The sequence below is a fragment of the Sus scrofa genome, chromosome 13 (assembly GCF_000003025.6).
Source record: "Sus scrofa isolate TJ Tabasco breed Duroc chromosome 13, Sscrofa11.1, whole genome shotgun sequence".
NCBI lineage: Eukaryota > Metazoa > Chordata > Mammalia > Artiodactyla > Suidae > Sus > Sus scrofa.
Window position 1 is genome coordinate 90879593 of NC_010455.5, and position 18300 is coordinate 90897892.

An 18300-nucleotide genomic window follows, 5' to 3' on the forward strand; every position below is an offset into this window, starting at 1 on the left:
ACACCAGATCCTTAACCCACTGAGTGAAGCCAAGGATCAAACCTGCAGCCTCATGGTTCCTAGTTGGATTCGCTTCCACTGCGCCATGACAGGAACTCCCCAGGATTATATTTTAACTCATCATCATCACCATATCAAATACTTAAAAAGAACTTATCATATGGTAGGTATTTTTAAAAATTGAAGTTAGTCAATATACAATATTATATGTTTCAGGCAAGTAACAGTGATTTGCAATTTTTAAAAGTTATACTTCATTTATAGTTACTATAAAGTATCAGCTATATTCCCTTTGCTGAACAACATATCGTTGTATCTTATTTATTTTATACATAGTACTTTGAATCTCTTAATCCTCTACCTTTACTGTGCTCCTCCCTGCTTCCCTTTCTCCACTAGAAACTACTAGTTTGTTCTCTATGTCTGTTTTCTTTTTTGTTTTATTTACTGGTTTTTTTTATCTTTTATATTCCACATATAAAGTGCTATAATACAGTATTTGCCTTTCTTAGTTTGGCTTGTTTCACTTAGCAAAATACCCTCCCATCCATGTTGTTACAAATGGGAAAATTTCATTCTTTTTTATGGCTGAGTATTATTTCATCATACATCTGTACCACATCTTCTTTATCCATTCTTTTATCTGTTAATGGATACTTAGGTTGCTTCCATTTCTCAGCTATTTTAAATGATGTTGCTATGAATATGGGGGCGCATGTATCTTTCTGAATAAGTGTTTTCATTTTTTTTCAGATATATTCCCAGGAGTGGATTTGCTGAGTCACATGATAGTTCTATTTTTAGTTTTTTGAGGAACCTCCACACTGTTTTCCTTCAAATCTGAATGAGAGCCTTGCTGGGTAAAGTAATCTTGGTTGGAGGTTTTTTCCTTTCATCATATTAAGTATATCATGCCACTCCCTTCTGGCCTGCAGAGTTTCTGCTGAAAAATCTGCCGATAACCTTGTCGGGTTTCCTTGTACGTTATTTGTTTCTTTTCCCTAGCTGCTTTCAAGATTTTCTCTTTGTCTTTAATTTTGGTCAGTTTGATTAATATGTCTCGGGGTGTTCCTCCTTGGGTTTATTTTATATGGTACTCGTTGTGCTTCCTGGATTTGAGTGAGTGGTTCCTTTCCTATGTTAGGGAAGTTTTCGGCTATTATCTCTTGGAATATTTTTTCTGTCCCCTTCTCTCTCTCTTCTCCTTCTGGCACCCTTATAATACGGATGTTGATGCCTTTAATGTTGTCCCAGAGTTCTCTGAGACGCTCTTCATTTGTTTTCAGTCTTTTTTCTCTTTTCTGTTCCACATCTGTAATTTCTACTAATCTGTCTTCCATCTTGCTTATTCATTCTTCTGCCTCCTGTATTCTGCTGTTTGCTGCTTATAGTGAATTTTTTATTTCAGTGCATCTCTTCTTGTTTTTTATATCTTGTATCTCTTTGCTCAGCGTTTCCTGTAAGTTATCAATCTTTGCCTCCAGTTTATTTTTGATGTCTTGCATCATCTTCAGTATCAACCATCTAAAGTCTTTTTCCTGCAGGCTGAGACTCTCCTGATCACTTAGCTGATTTTTTGGGTTTTTTCTTTCTACCTCATCTGAGTTATAGTTCTTTGTCTTTGCATTTTTATAGGTTTTTGGCATGGTGACCTTTTTACAGATAATAGAGTTGTAGCCTCTCTAACTTCTGGTGTCTTCCCCCTTGTGACTGAAGTCAGTATGGGGGCTTGCTGGAGACTTCCTGATGGGAGGGGCTGATGCCTGCCCACTGGTAGGTGGAGCTGATTCCTATCCCTCTGGTGGGTGGGGCTTTGTCTCTGGGTGGGATTAGAGGTGGCTGTGTGCTTGGGGGGTCTTTAGGCAGCCTCTTTACTGATGGACGGGGCTGTAAAGCCACCTGGATTGCTGTTTGCCCTGGGGCTTCTCAACACTGATGGGTGGGGCCAGATTTTCCCAAAATGCCACCTCCAGAGATAGGCACCCACTGATGAATATTCCCAAGAGCCTTGCTTCCAGTGTCGTTCCCCCACAACAAGCCACATTCACCCCTGTTTTCCCAGGAGATCTTCCGAGAACTGCAGTCAGGTTTGACCCAGATTCCTATACAGACTTTGCTTTGCCCTGGGACCCAGTGCACATGAAAGTCTGTGTGCGCCTTTTAAGAATGGGGTCTCCATTTCCCCCAGTCCCATGGAGCTCCTGCTCACAAGCCCCACTGGCCTTCAATGCCAGATGCTCTGGGGCTCTTTCTCCCAGTGCCAGATCCCCACACATGGGAGTTTGATGTGGGGCTCAGAACTCTCCCTCCTGTAGGTGAGTCTCTGTAAACCAGTTACTTTCCAGTCTGTGGGGCTTCCCACCCAGGAGGTATGGGGTTGCTTATATCACGTAATCACCCCTCCTACCTCTTGATGTGGCCTCCTCTTTGTCTTCTGGAGTAGGATATTTTTTTGAAGGTTTCCAGTCCATTTGGTTGAAGATTGCTCACCATTTAGTTGTAAATTTTGTTGTTTTTAGGAGAGAAGTTGAGCTCCAGTCCTTTTATTCTGCCATCTTAATCCCATCTCCAGAAACTCCTTAACAGACAGGTCTCTTAACTGTGGCAACTTAAGTGGTGATGAGCTTAATGCTGAGTGCTCTCCAACAATTATAAAGTGATATGAAAACATCTCTGATGACTGTTGCTGAGAAAGTCACAGGTACTGCTAAGATTCTTGGGATCTGTATTCATGCATTAAAATTCGTAATGAAAAATGCTAGATTTCAGTTAGTTTTCAGTCCCACGGCCTGCAGACTGCAAATAGAACCTGCGCCAAGGGTCAGCTCAGGTTGACCTCCCTTTGGCAGGTCAACCACATTCCCGATCCAGCCCAGTGCCTTCCAGACCTGTTCGCCCTCAGGGGAGAGAGGGCACACTTATTAAAAGGGGATGGGGTGGGTTTAGTTGTGAGAGCATGTAAAGTGTTCCTGGGGACAAATGGTTAAGAGCATTGTGCCCAGCTCCCCACAGAGCTACACGCTAGGCTCCAGCCAGCCTGGACCCCCAGCATCTCTGCCTCGCTTGCATAGCCACAGGCCCTCCATATTGTTTTCCATACTGGCCGCACCAATTTACTTTCCCACCAACAGTGTAGGCAGGTTTCCTTTTTCTCCACACCTTCTCCAGATTTTTTTTTGTTTTTGTTTTTGTTTTGTCTTTTTGCCTTTTCTAGGGCCACTTCCGTGGCATATGGAGGTTCCCAGTCTGGGGGTCAAATCGGAGCTGTAGCCACTGGCCTACGCCACAGCCACAGCAATAAGGGATCCGAGCCGAGTCTGCGACCTACACCACAGCTCACGGCAAGGCTGGATCCTTAACCCACTGAGCAAGGTCAGGGATCGAACCCTCAACCTCATGGTTCCTAGTCAGATTCATTAACCACTGAGCCACGACGGGAACTCTCAGCATTTATTATTTGTACACTTTTCAGTAATGGCCGTTCTGACCAATATGAAGTGGTACTTCATTGTAATTTTGATTTACATTTTGGTAATAATTAGTAATGATAACTTTCATATGCCTTTTGGCCATCTGTATGTCTTCTTTGAAAAAATATCTATTCAGGTCTTCTGTTCATTTTTCAATCAGGTTTTTTTTTTTTAATTTACTTCTACTTTATATACATATTACTACACAAACAAAAGAAGATTAAAAAAAAAACAAGCCCTAACACAATGGGGATAATCTATATCCTGATTGTAGTGGTGATTACTAAAAGTCAAAATTATAGAGATGTATATCTGAAAAAGGTGAGTTTTGGAGTTCCCCGTGGGGTGCAGTAGGTTAAGAATCCAACTGCAGGAGTTCCCGTCGTGGCGCAGTGGTTAACGAATCCGACTAGGAACCATGAGGTTGCGGGTTCGGTCCCAGCCCTTGCTCAGTGGGTTAACGATCTGGCGTTGCCGTGAGCTGTGGTGTAGGTCGTAGACGCGGCTCGGATCCCACGTTGCTGTGGCTCTGGCGTAGGCTGGTGGCTACAGCTCCGATTCAACCCCTAGCCTGGGAACCTCCATATGCCGCGGGAGCGGCCCAAGAAATAGCAACAACAACAACAACAACAAAAAGAGAAAAGACAAAAAAAAAAAAAGAATCCAACTGCAGTGGCTCAGGTTGCAGCCATGGCTTGGATTGAATTTCTGGCCCAGGAGCTTTCTATGGTGCAGCCTTAAAAAAAATTAAAAAGATTAGTTTTGCTATAAATTATAAATTGCCTTTACACCAGTATAAGTTGCAGCATCTGGTGTCTTTTCAAGGTTGCTCTTAAATTTTATTTGAGCAAAACACTAGTGGAGTACAGGAAGATGAAGAAAGAAAAACAGAGATATTTCTTATTATATGTCTTAGCTTAGCTATTTGATTTTCTATGTAATACTCAATAGGGAAATGTATTATTTGTACCCAAAAATAAACTGAAGATTCAGTTTAGTTCTATTTCTTCCTAATCTTGAATTGTAATAAAATAGATAAAAGAAATCCTTGGGCTAAACAATGAAACAATCTAAATTTTCATGTAAATGTTGCCATTTATTTGGAAAGATAATACATTATTTTCACTCTTATGAAATACATTCAGATAAGTGCTAAAATATGCTGTTTTGTTAATGAGTAATTATGAAGTGAACAGCCATATTATCACCATCTGGGTCAAGAAACAGAACAGTGCTGATACTCTAGAAGTCTCCTGTGTGTCTATCCCAAAGTCAATGTTCTGCTGTCCTAGACATAATAACCACTAGTCTGATTTCATAGTAATTGTTTTCACTTTTATAATCTCTAAACAGTATAGTTTAATTTTTCCCATTTTGTATTTTACGTAAATGGCATCATCCATTGTGAACTTTGAATATTTAGTGTTTTTTTTTTTTTTTTTTACTTTTTAGGGCCGTACCTGTGGCATATGGAAATTCCCAGGCTAGGGATCAAGTTGGAGGTGCAGCTGCTGTATGTCATAACCACAGCAATGCCAGATCCAAGCCATGTCTGTGACCTATACCACAGCCCACGGCAATGCCAGATTGGATCCTTAACCCACTGAGTGGGGCTAAAGATTGAACCTGCAACCTCATGGATGCTAGTTGGATTCGTTACTGCTGAGCCACAATGGGAACTCCTAATATTTAGTTTCTTTTGTCAACATTATGTTTTAAGATTCATACATTTCCCAGTGTGTATCTGTAGTCCAGTAACTTCCATTTGTGTATAGTAGTCTATTTGTATGACTTCATCATTATTTTTTCATCTACTCTACTCTTTTTTTTTTTAATTAAAAATTTTTTTTTGTCTTTTGTTTTTTAGGGCCATACCCAAGGCATATGGAGGTTCCCAGGCCAGGGGTCTAATCGGAGCTACAGCTGCCGGCTTATGCTAGAGCCACAGCAGTGGCAGATCTGAGCTGCATCTGTGACCTACACCACAGCTCATGGCAATGACAGATCCTTAACCCACTGAATGAGGCCAGGGAATGAACCTGAAACCTCATGGTTCCTAGTCGGATTCATTTCTGCTGCGCTACGACGGGAACTCCTTCATCCATTCTACTCTTAATGGATATTGTGTTGTTCCAATGGATATTGGTTGTTCCAATGGATATTGGGTTGGCTTATGTAACAGTGATACTCTGAACAGTCTTATGCATGTATGCTGATACCCAGTTCCTGTCAGACCTTATACCCAGAGGTAGATTGCTGAATCCCAATATATGCCTGTCTTTCACTTTATGAGATACTGCTAAAACTGTTTTCAAGTTGTTATACCAATATGTATTCCCACTAGAGGCAAATAATAGTGACTTTTTCTGTATCCTTTCCAACACTTAAATATTAACAAATGTTACAGTTTTTTTTTTTTTTTTTGCCGATATGATAGGTATGCACTGATCTCTAATTGTGGTTTCAATTTTCTTCTCCTAGGTTATTAATGAGATTGAGTGCCTTTTCATATGTTTATTGATGATTTGAATTTTCTCCTTTGAGAAGTGGCCAAGTTTTTTTTCTTTTGGTCCATTTTTTTTTTCCCTATTAGATTGTTTTTTTCATGTCGATTTATCAAAATTCTTTTTTTTTTTTTTTTGGTCTTTTTAGGGCCACACCCACAGCATATGGAGGTTCCCAGGCTAGGGGTCGAATTGGAGCTGTAGTCGCCAGCCTATGCCACAGCCAAAGCAACAAAGGATCTGAGCCATGTCTTTGACCTACACCACAGCTCACGGCAATGCCGGATCCTTAACCCACTGAGTGAGGCCAGGGATCGAACCTGCAACCTCATGGTTCCTAGTCAGATTCGTTTCCGCTGTGCCGCACTGGAAACTCTGATTTATCAAATTATTAATGCATTTAAGATAAAAGCCCACTGTATGTTATATATGCTGCAGAATGTCTTCCTTCTTGGCTTGTCTTTCAAATTTTAATTTTAATTTTTCAAATCCTTTATGGATACTGCTTTTTAAAATCGGTTAGTAAATCTTTCTCTAGCCTGAAGTAATAAAATTATTCTGTTTAAAAAAAGCTTGTCATTTGCATTTCACATTTAGGTCTTTGATCTATTGAGAATGATTTTTATTTATTTATTTGTATTTATTTATTTATTTATTTTTGTCTTTTGTCCTTTTTAGGGCCACACCCATGGCATATGGAAGTTCCCAGGCTAGGGGTCTAATTGGAGCTGTTGTTGCCAGCTTACACCACAGGCACAGAAATGCCAGATCTGAGCTGGGTCTGTGACCTACACCACAGCTCACGGCAACGCCAGATCCTTAACCCACTGAGTGAGGCCAGGGATCAAACCCTCACCCTCATGGTTCCTGGTCGGATTCATTTCTGCTGGGCCATGACAGGAACTCCTGGAAATGATTTTTATATGATGTGAGGTATGGTTCCAATTTCATTAAAAAATATGGAAATCCAGGGAGTTCCTTTGTGGCTCAATGGATTAAGGACCTGGCGTTGTCACTGCAGTGGTTTTGGTCGCTGCTATGGTATGGGTTTGCTCCCTGGCCTGGGAACTTTCATATGCTGTGGGCTCAGCCAAAAAAATTATATGGATATCCAATCGTCCCAGCACTATGTATTGAAAAGATTTTCCTTCCTCCATTACCGTGCAGTGCCAATGCTGTCATAAATCAGGTGTCTATGTTTGCATAAGTCTGATTACGAAGTATTCTGTATCAAGGATTTCTTTGTTAAATCAGGTATCTATGTTTGCGTAAGTCTGATTATGAAGTATTCTATATCAAGGATTTCTTTGTTTCTCCTTCCCTGACACCACTCTGTCTTTATTACCATATTTTGTAATAGATCTTATTATCTGATAGAGCATGTTCTCCTCCCTTCCAGGCTTCTTCTTCAAGGAAGTCTTGGCTCATCTAGGTTCTTTATATTTCCATGTAAATCTTAGCATCAACTTGTCAAGACCTCCCTTCCCCCAACACACACCAATATCTAATCTTTATGATTTACAATTTGAGTTTGCAACTTCATTGGGTCTATAGATCAATTTGGGAAGAATATCATCTTTAAAATATTTAATCCAGGATTTGCTCTTGTGGCTCAGTGGTTACGAACCCAACTAGTATCCATGAGGACACGGGTTTAATCCCTGGTCCCGCTCAGTGGGTTAAGGATCTGGTGTTGCTTTGACTGTGGCATAGGCTGGCAGCTACAGCTCAGATTCAACGCCTAGCCTTGGAACTTCTATATGCCACACATGCAGCCTTAAACAAGACAAAAAAAAATTTAATCCATAATTCCAATCTATGTACATTAGGTCAAATATGTTAAATGGGTTGTTCAAATATTCTATTGTATTACTGCCTCTCTTTTCCAGTCTAATAGTCCTCTCAATTATTGAGAGAAGAAGGCTAAAAATATCTCATTATGGTTATGGATTAAAATTTTTTTTCCTTTTACTTCTGTGAAATTTTTTTTTTAATATTTGCTGAGGCTGTGTTAATATGGGAAAAATATTTTGTAACATTATACCTTCCTGGTGGATTGAAACTTCTATCACTATGACAGAAGTGGTCCCCTATCTTTAGTGATATTCTTTAGTGTTTTCATGATACATCATTTTTGTTTATTTATATTTAACCTTTTTGTATCCTAATGTTTTAGATATGCCTCTTTTGTTTTTTTTTTTTTTCATTTTTTTAATTGTTATTTCCCCCATACAGTTTTTTTCTTACTGTACAGCATGGTGACCCAGTAACACGTACATGTATACATTCTTTTTTCTCACATTATCATGTTCCATCATAAGTGACCAGACATAGTTCCCAGTGCTACAGAGCAGGATCTCATTGCTTATCCATTTCAAAGCCAATAGTTTGCATCTATTAACCCCAAGCTCCCAATCCATCCCATTACCTCCCCCTTGGCAACCACAAGTCTATTCTCCAAGTCCATGATTTTCTTTTCTGTGGAAAGTTAAATTTGTGCCGTATATTAGATTCCAGATATAAGTGATATCATATGGTATTTGTCTTTCTCTTTCTGACTTACTTCACTCAGTATGAGAGCCTCTAGTTCCATCCATGTTGCTGCAAATGGCATTATTTTGTTCTTTTTTATGGCTGAGTAGTATTCCATTGTGTTTATATACCACTTCTTCCTAATCCAGTCATCTGGCAATGGACATTTGGGTTGTTTCCAGCTCTTGGCTATTGTGAATAGTGTGGCAATGAACATGTGGGTGCATGTGTCTTTTTCAAGGAAAGTTTTGTCTGGATATATGCCCAAGAGTGGGATTGCTGGGTCATATGGTAGTTCTATATATAGTTTTCTAAGGTACCTCCATACTGTTCTCCACAGTGGCTTTACCAGCTTACATTCCCACCAGCAGTTTAGGAGGGTTCTCTTTTCTCCACACGCCCTCCAGCATTTATTATTTGTGGACTTATTAATGATGACCATTCTGACTGGTGTGAGGTGGTATTTCATGGTAGTTTTGATTTACATTTCTCTAATAATCAGGGATGTTGATTTCTCCTGTGCCTGTTGGCCATCTATACATCTTCTTTGGAGAAGTGTCTATTCAGGTCTTTTGCCCATTTTTCTATTGGGTTGTTGGCTTTTTTGCTGTTGAGTTGTATAAGTTGCTTGTATATTCTAGAGATTAAGCCCTTGTCCATTGCATCATTTGAAACTATTTTCTCCCATTCTGTAAGTTGTCTTTTTGTTTTCTTTTTGGTTTCCTTTGCTGTGCAAAAGCTTGTCAGTTTGATTAGGTCCCATTGCTCTAATCAAATTTGCTTTTATTTCTGTTGCTTTGGGAGACTGACCTGAGAAAACATTTGTAAGGCTGATGTCAGAGAATGTTTTGCCTATGTTCTCCTCCAGGAGTTTGATGGTGTCTTGTCTTATATTTAAGTCTTTAAGCCATTTTGAGTTTATTTTGGTGCATGGTGTGAGAGTGTGTTCTAGTTTCATTGATTTGCATGCAGCTGTCCAGGTTTCCCTTGCTGAAAAGACTGTCTTTTTCCAGTTTTATCCTCTTGCCTCCTTTATCAGAGATTAATTGACCATAGGTGTCAGGGTTTATTTCTGTGTTCTCTATTCTGTTCCATTGGTCTATATGTAGGTATGCGTCTTGTAATGAGTATACGGTTGGAATTTTTCATTTAAAAATTGTCTGAGTCTTTGATTATTAACTGAAGTATTTACTCTGTTTATATGTAACTACTGACATTCCTTGATATGTTCTGTTTGTCCCATTGTATGTGTTTTCTTTTCCCTTTTACTTTCTTGTCTTTTGGGAAATATTAAGATATTCTTTTTTTTTTTTTGCTCTACCTCTGATAGCTTGGAAGTTATACTCTCTGCTTATATTATTTTTCTGGCTCTCACAGAAATTTCATCAAGCAAACTTAATTTGTCAAAGTCAAGTAAGCTATGTATTTGCCCTTCTCCCAAATGAAGGACTTTTTAGAACACAGTAACTACATTTAGCCTTCTTCCCAAATCATGTGCTATTTTTATTCTATATTATTTCTTGAAACTCCATGAGCATTGTTATTGTTTTATTAGCCAACTTTTTAGTTTTATCCATATATCCCATTAACGCTTTTCTTTGCTCTGCATCTTTCTTGAATCTCAGACCATGCAACTATACAAATTTTTTAGAATTCTCTTTAGTGAGAGGCTACTAGTGACAGTTTTGCCAGTCCCTGTCTTTTGGGGGCACATTTTCTTGAACAATATTTTAACTGTGTATAAGGCTTCTAGATTGACTGTAATTTCCTTCTGGCACACTGAAGACATTCTACTGGCTTCCATTGTTGCTGCTGGGACCTTATCTGATTTCTAACTGTTCTCTTTTCAATGTAAACAGAACTTCTTTTTCTCTGCTGATTTTTAGATTTTCTTTTCATCTTTGGTGTTCTATGGTTTCACTATGATTTGTCTAGGATTTTTTTAAAATTCATTCTGCTTGGAATTCACTGGGATTCCAAAATCTTTGAATTGGTCTTTTTTTATCAGTTTTAGAAAATTATCATCCATTATCTCTTCAAATACTGCCTCTGACTGATTATCTTTTTCTTCTCCTTCTGAGGTCTTGAACAAATACATTTGGACCCTCATTCTATTTTCATATTCTATGTACTCTTCTGTGTTCCTTACCTTTTTCTTTTGTCCTCGTGGTAAATTTTGCTAGTTTTTTATTTGTTTGTTTTTTGTTTTTGTTTTTATTTTTTGTCTTTTTGCCATTTCTTGGGCCGCTCCCACGGCATATGGAGGTTCCCAGGCTAGGGGTCGAATGGGAGCTATAGCCGCTGGCCTACACCAGAGCCACAACAATGCAGGATCTGAGCCGTGTCTGCAACCTACACCACAGCTCATGGAAACGCCGGATCCTTAACCCACTGAGTGAGGCCAGGGATTGAACCTGCAACCTCCTGGTTCCTAGTTGGATTCATTAACCACTGCGCCACGACGGGAACTCCTTGCTAGTTTTTTTTTTTTTTTAAAGCCTTTCTTTCAGGTCATTAGTTTTCTCTTTAATTGGATCTAACCTGTGTTTAACTCTCATCTTTTAGGTTTTTAATTTCAGTTGTATTTTTTTCATTTCTATAAATTCATTTTTTCTTTTCAAATGTGTTATGTCACATTACAGTTTTCTGTTCCCTCCATCCGTCTTCAAGCTGATCTTTTGTTATTATAAACAGATTATTTCAATTTTTGAAGTTTTTGTAGGTCTTTTCCTATTGGACAGTAATCCTCTGGGTTTTCAGTTTGGTACTGAGTTTCCTTGTGTTCATAATTATTTCTCACTGTGTGCTGGTAATTGAACTTGAAAGATAACTTGTAGGAGTAATTTGAGGGCTGCATAGGTGACCTTCCTTCAGACAGGATTTGGATTTGATTCTGTCAGGCACCTCAGTTCATTGCCATCCCCTAAATTCGGTATCCCCCAAGAGAAATAAAACTGGTTCCAGGCATTTAATTTCTAAGGATCTATTCTGGGAACTCTACTTATATAAAAATAAATTTATACACAAACATATTCAAAGCAATATTATTTAGTATAGCAAAAGAAATGTTAATGACCTTTATGTCCAATACCAGTGGGATAGTTACATAAACTGTATGAAAAAGCACAAAAGAGCACATAGATATTAAAATGATGTTAATATAAGCTAAATGATATCATGAAAAATGGTTAATAATTAAGTTAAAAAGAGATAAAAATTACATAGTTATATAATTATAAATGTCCTAACAAAAACTTATGCTTAAAAACTGTGGAACAGTGTTATCTAATGGAACTTTTAGTAACCATAATATTTTTCTATATCTTGGGAGTTCCCATCATGGCTCAGCAGTTAACAAATGAGACTCGTATCCATGAGGACGTAGATTTGATCCACTTGTTCAGCGGGTTAAGGATCTGGTGTTGCTGTGAGCTGTGGTGTAGGTTGTAGACGTGGCTCAGATCCTGTGTTGCTGTGGCTGTGGCGTAGGCCAGCAGCTACAGCTCTGATTGGACCTCTAGCCTGGGGACCTACATATGCCGTGGGTACGGCTATAAAAAGACATAAAAAAAAATTTCTGTATCTGTCCTACAATATGGTTGCCATTAGTCACACACAGCTGTTTAGCTCTTGAAATGTGGCTAGTGTGACTGAATAATTATATTTAAAATTTTAATTTTAATTTTAATTTTGGATAGCCATGTGGAGTATTTGTTGCCATATTGAACAGTTCAGATCTAGATAATATTGAAATACTAATAATAAATTTGGGGACATGGAAATCTGGTGATTTTCTCCCATTCTTTTTAGTTTTCTAAAGGTTTCCAAATGTTCCTTACTATACAGAGATCACATTTTAAAGTAAAAAGGCTTTAGTCAAAATAGCCCTGCATAAAACATATGTAAAACATTGTCATAAAGTCTAGTAGAAGTTAAAAGACCAAGTCTATACCAGATCTTTTTTTCTAAAATCATCAAATATGCCATGTAGCCAAGCTGCTGTATTCATCATCACAGTTTTTAAAACTGATTTTTAAAGAGTAGCAAATAAAAATATTACAAGCTGGAGTTCCCGCTGTGGCACAATAGGATCAACTGTGTCTCTGCAGTTCCAGGATGCAGGTGTGATTCCTAGCCCAAGACAGTGGGTTAAAGGATCCAGCATTGATGGAGCTCAGGTCTGATCCCTGGCCCCCGAACTCCATATGCTAGAGGGCAGACAGAAAAAAAAAAATTACAAGTTGATTACCTTTCCACATGCTATCCTGGAATCACAACAAACAATGGATACATTTTTTTTGTCTAGTTGAGAATCAGCTAGTTCTTCCTTATGTGACTCTTCTTTTGGAATATCCACAGAAAGTTGATAAGAAATTGTTTTATAGTGTTTTGCATCTAACGGGAAAAGAAGCACATGAAAGTACATATATGTTTAAAATTTTCTAAAACCTCTCTTCTAAAATGAAATTTCAAAACTCGCTTACAAATGCATTGATACATCAGACTTTTTTTTTTAATACAAGAAAAATGAGAAGTTCCCATTGTAGCTCAGTGGTAATGAACTTGATAGTATCCATGAGGATGCAGGTTCAATCCCTGGCCTTGCTCAGTGGGATAACGATCTGGCCTTGCTGTGAGCTATGGTGTAGCTCGCAGACGTGGCTGCACTTTGACGCCTAGCCTGGGAACTTCCATGTTCCTTTGGTGCAGTCCTAAAAAGCAAAGAAAAAAAGAGAGAGAGAGAGAGAGAATATCCCTTTGTTGAAAGAACAAAAATGATGATTTTCATTACATGGAATTTTCTGGCATACGTTTAGTAGGAAGAAGTTGACTACTAAGGAACATTATATTAGGGATTTAATTAAAAAAAAACTTCTCTAAGTATCTTTTCAATAGTGAGAGGAGGAGCCTGATGCTCCAGAAGATTAATTTACCCCCAGTTAGACAGCCTACGAGGAGAAGAACAAGGTTATAAATCCTGAAGTTCTGATGCTCCCTCAGTTGAGGCAGTATCACAGCTACACTGGCCAGCTGACTGATAGGGCCTGTCTGTAAGGAAAGAATCTGATTTATGTTTGACAGATTTTCCATATCCAAGCTTGAAGACAAAATGGAATGCATGCTTGATTAAATGAGAGACCTTGCACTCAAAAGCTCTTTCTGTAAAGTGCTCCAGAGATGTCGCTGATTTATTTCAATCGATAACAACAGTGGGTTGAAGCCTAAAAACAGCGAGTTGAAACCAGACAATGGAAAGGCCAGATTTTCTGAGCCATTTTGACTAGTGCATTGAGTGAAATGAAAATTTTAAATGTGTGGGGTTTTTTTGTTTTTTTTTTTTTGTTTGTTGTGTTTTTTTTTTTTTTTTTTTAGGGCCACACCTGCAGCATCTGGAGGTTTCCAGGCTAGGGGTCGAATTGGAGATGCAGCTGCTGGCCTATGCCACAGCCACAGCAACGCAGGATCTGAGCTGTGTCTGCTACCTATACCATAGCTCACGGTAATGCTGGATCCTTAACCCACTGAGGAAGGCCAGGGATCGAACCTGCATCCTCATGGATACTAGACAGATCCATTTCTGCTGAGCCACAATGGGAACTCCTCTTAAATGTTACTCTTTATGCCAATTTTAGCTCAAACATGTGAGCTTTCTGATGTGTAATTTTCTGATCTACAACATCAGTGTTGATGAACTTACCTTCTTCAGAAAAACTAGTTTGTTCTTTTGTTAATATTTCATAGTGCTTGGCCATTTGTCGCTCCTGTTTTCTGCAAAATCAAAAAAATATGATGCATAAGTCTGAAATGTGTTTGAAGGTTAATATATAGTATATTATAAATTTTTACGGTTTTAAATGCCATTCCTTGTTCTACTGTTATTACTTGTGAATCTAGTCATTTGATCAGTGCACATGTGTTTCTACTCTGTTTAGTGGACAAATATCTCCAATATAGGAATTCTGAATTGCCCTGAGTATCAGAAATCTTTTGGCTCTCATCTAGCAGGAATTGCAGTAGGTTTGCTTTGGCCAATTTTAATTTCTTCACTGGAAGCATATCTTGAAAATTATCTATTTTGAGAAAACAAGGTTCATTTTACAAAAAGATCTCTAATTAGGTGGGCCTCGCTGAGTTTCAATATCAAAGACTCAATATTACCTCTGCAAAGCTTTTTCCTTTGCTTTGAGTCTGTCAGCTTCACTGCCATGGGCAGCATGAGGGTCAATACAGATTAATTCAGCTTTAGAGCTTTGGGTTTTTTGTTTTTCCTCATAGATGTAGTCAATCAGATTTTGGAAATAACTACAACAGTAGGTCTGAAAAACAAAGAGGTCATTTTTATCTCATCAGTCCTAGAGGAAAATAATTACAGGAGGGAAAAATTAAAAAAAAATGGCTAATGGGGTTTTGGATAACAATCTAGCATAGCATTTTTGGTAACAGTTTTATTGAGATATAATTCGCATATCTTATAATTCACCCATTGGAAGTGTACAATCAATGGTTTTTAACATATTCACAGAAGATCAATTTTAGAACATGAAACCTGTGCCCATTAACAGTTACTCCTTATCCTCAGCCCCTGGCAATCACTGCTCTATTTGTTGTCACTATGGATTGCCTATTCTGGACAGTTCGTATAAATGGAATCACATAACATGTGATCCTTTATGGCTGGCTTCTTTCATTTAGCATAATGTTTTCACTTATGCTATAGCATGTATAAGTACTTCATTTGTTTTTTATGGCAGAATAATATTCCACTGTATAGAACAGATACTCCACATTTATTTGCCCATTCATCAGTTGATAGACATCCAGACTGTTTTCAGTTTTTGGCTGTTACAAATTGTGCTGCTATGAACATTTGTATACAAGTTTCTGTGTGGACATATATTGTCCATTTTCTTGGCTATATAAGGAGGAATGGAATTGTTTGTTGGGTTATATGTTAATTGCATGTTTCATTTTTGAGGGATTGCCAGACTATTTTCCAAAGTGGCTGAATTACTTTATATTCCCCCTCATCAGTGTATGAGGATCCCAGTTTTTCTACATCCTTGCCAACACCTGCTATTATCTGTCTTTTTGGTTATAGCCATCCCAGTAGTTGTGAAATAGTATCCCATAGTGATTATGATTTGTATTGCCCCGACTGCTAACACATAACTCTTTTAAGAATGGTATTGCAGTGGAAAGATGCAGAAGCAAATACTACTTGTGTTTAAAAGAATGGCCTTGCATGGAAAGATGCAGAAGCAAATACTACTTGTGTTAAAAAGAGTTCCCACTTTGGCTCAGCAGGTTAGGAACCCAACACAGTGTCCATGAGGATACAAGTTCAATCCCTGACCTCACTCAGTGGGTTAAGGATCCTGAGTTGCTGTGAGCTGTGGTATAAGTCACAGATGCAGCTCTGATCTGACATTGCTGTGGTTGTGGTATAGGCTGGTAGCAGCAGCTCCAATTTCAACCCCTAGCCTGGGAATTTCCATACACTGTGGATGCGACTGTTAAAAGAAAAAAATAAACATACATACATTCATAAATAAAAGTAGTGTCTAAAAATAACACTGTTTCCTCAGTAAACTCTCTTTAGGACTTACATGTTCCATGAGGTCAGAGGTGCTGTAGTCAGAGGAGACATCCATGTTGGAGAGGAATGTTCTTAGGTCACTGCCACAGAATTCACACTTGGGTGAAATCTCCTCCTCTTCTTCCTTTGGAGAGGAGAAAAAAAATGAAGACATGCCTACAGGGAAGCCCAGAGCCTCTCAGAACAGGAGGAGTCAGGGCCCTGGGCAGGGCCAGCGAATGTCCGGTCAGACAACAGGGGTGAGGAGGGGGGCTGGTACGTTCTGAGGAGACTGAGGTGGGGCTTGGGGTGTTCTGTCTGGTGCAGTTCATCGGGGTCAGCTGAGCCCATCAGGAGCTCTGTGGGTCCTTGAGATGCTTCCCAGTGTAAGAAGAAAGATGCAGACATGACTACTGTGGACATCAGAGTCCCTTGTTGAGGAGGGGATGTATAGTGTGTGACTGGATGCGAGGGACACAGGATAACACGTACTTGCTTTTGTGTAAGTGGTCTAAGGTGCTGGAATGCCATAAGCTCTTTCAAGAAGTATTGGCTGGAAGTTCCCGTTGTGGCGCAGTGGTTAACAAATCTGACTAAGAACCATGAGGTTGTGGGTTCCATCCCTGGCCTTGCCCAGTGGGTTGGGGATCTGCCGTGCTGTGAGCTGTGGTGTAGGTTCCAGACGCGGCTCAGATCCCGCGTTGCTGGGCTCTGACATAGGCTGGTGGCTACAGCTCTGATTCGACCCCTAGCCTGGGAACCTCCATATGCCATGGGAGCGGCCCAAGAAATGGCAAAAAAAAAAAAAGAAGGATTGGCTAAGAAAAAGTTTTAACATTACTATGTAGGCCACTATTTACAATGATCAACCTTCTAAAATAGAGTCATTTCTCAAGGAAAGCCCTGAATTCCTTGTCTGTTGTGAAGGTAATCCTGTGGGGAGAGGGGGGCTGGGGGAAGCAAGAGGAGACTGGGAGTTAGGGGTCAGGTGACTCGGTGAGGGGTGGACGCATTATGTCCCTATTAGTGATCCGAGAGCATGGCTGTGACTGCAGAGGCTCCTGTGCAGGTGAGCAGCCAAGCCTCAGCACAGGCCTCCAGAAAAAGACCCAGATCATGACTTGCAGGTCATGAAGCTACCCGGGCATCTGTAGTTGCAAAGGAAACCACTCTCTGGGCCTGGCAAAATAGCTGCCATGGGGTCAGAGGGTGACTGAGAAGGATGGTACAGCCAGGGATCCTAAAGTCTAATATCTTTAGACCACTGAAAGTAGCCAATAATAAATACTGCACATCGCTAAAAGCAGAACACTTGAGAGGAAAGTCTTGTACTAGAGAGATGGTGATAACAAATCTAGGACACCTACCAAGTGATGGAATGGGCAGAGAGAGTGCGGCAATGCCAGGCCAGCTACAGCCTGTTACATGCCAGTGTTTTTGTAGTGAACTCCTCAGCCTGTGGCCCCTTCACCTGAGGGCAAAGCAAGTAGAGATGCTTCAGAAGACCATGAGTGGGGTTGGACTCTGCACCTCAAGGGGGTGTGTCTGAAATGGGGAGCTGGCCAACCAGGTGCTGCCGCCCTCGAACTAGACCAGTGTCAAGGCCCATTTTAGACAACTGGAAAGGTCTGCTGGGGATGTAGGCAGAGCCGGCCCTGCCTAGGGGCCAGTGCAGGGAAAGCTCTGTGCATGGGAGGCCACAAGGCCCTCCTCATGTGCAGGCTCATCTCTGGGTGTCAGAGGAGGAAAGCTCAAGAAACTTTCTGGATATAAGCCATAGTGCTTCAGAAAAAGAAGGATGCTGTGTTAAAGAAAGAATTTGTAAGAGTCTATATGGTGAGGGAGTTCCCTTTGTGGTGCAGTGGAAACGAATCCAATTAGAATCCATGAGGATGTGGGTTTGATCTCTGGCCTTACTCAGTGGGTCAAGGATCCAGCATTGGCATGAGCTGTGGTGTAGGTTGTAGATGAGGCTTGGATCTGGCATTGCTGTGGCTGTGGTGTAGGCCAGTGGCTACAGCTCCAATTCGACCCCTAGCCTGGAAACTTCCATATGCCACAGGAGCACCCCCCCAAAAAAAAAGAGTCTATGTGGTGAGCATAATATTTTGAAACCTGGACAAATATAAACAACAAAGTTTGACTCATATTACATCACATGATGTATTTAACATGTCACAGTGCATTACAATTGCATAGTTCAAGGTGCTGCACAAAA

The 18300-nt window shown here is 39.8% G+C and overlaps 1 protein-coding gene across 1 annotated transcript in view; it reads right to left on the minus strand.

Annotated features, from left to right (window-relative positions):
* ERICH6 (glutamate rich 6) overlaps positions 1 to 18300 on the minus strand; it is a 46678-nt gene that overhangs the window by 10973 nt on the left and 17405 nt on the right. Inside the window, exons 7-10 of the mRNA XM_005657090.3 lie at positions 16114 to 16227; positions 14666 to 14823; positions 14205 to 14275; positions 12756 to 12901 (exon numbers count right to left, since the gene is read on the minus strand). Coding sequence (XP_005657147.2) covers positions 12756 to 12901; positions 14205 to 14275; positions 14666 to 14823; positions 16114 to 16227 — 489 coding nt within the window. The remainder of the gene's footprint in view (positions 1 to 12755; positions 12902 to 14204; positions 14276 to 14665; positions 14824 to 16113; positions 16228 to 18300) is intronic.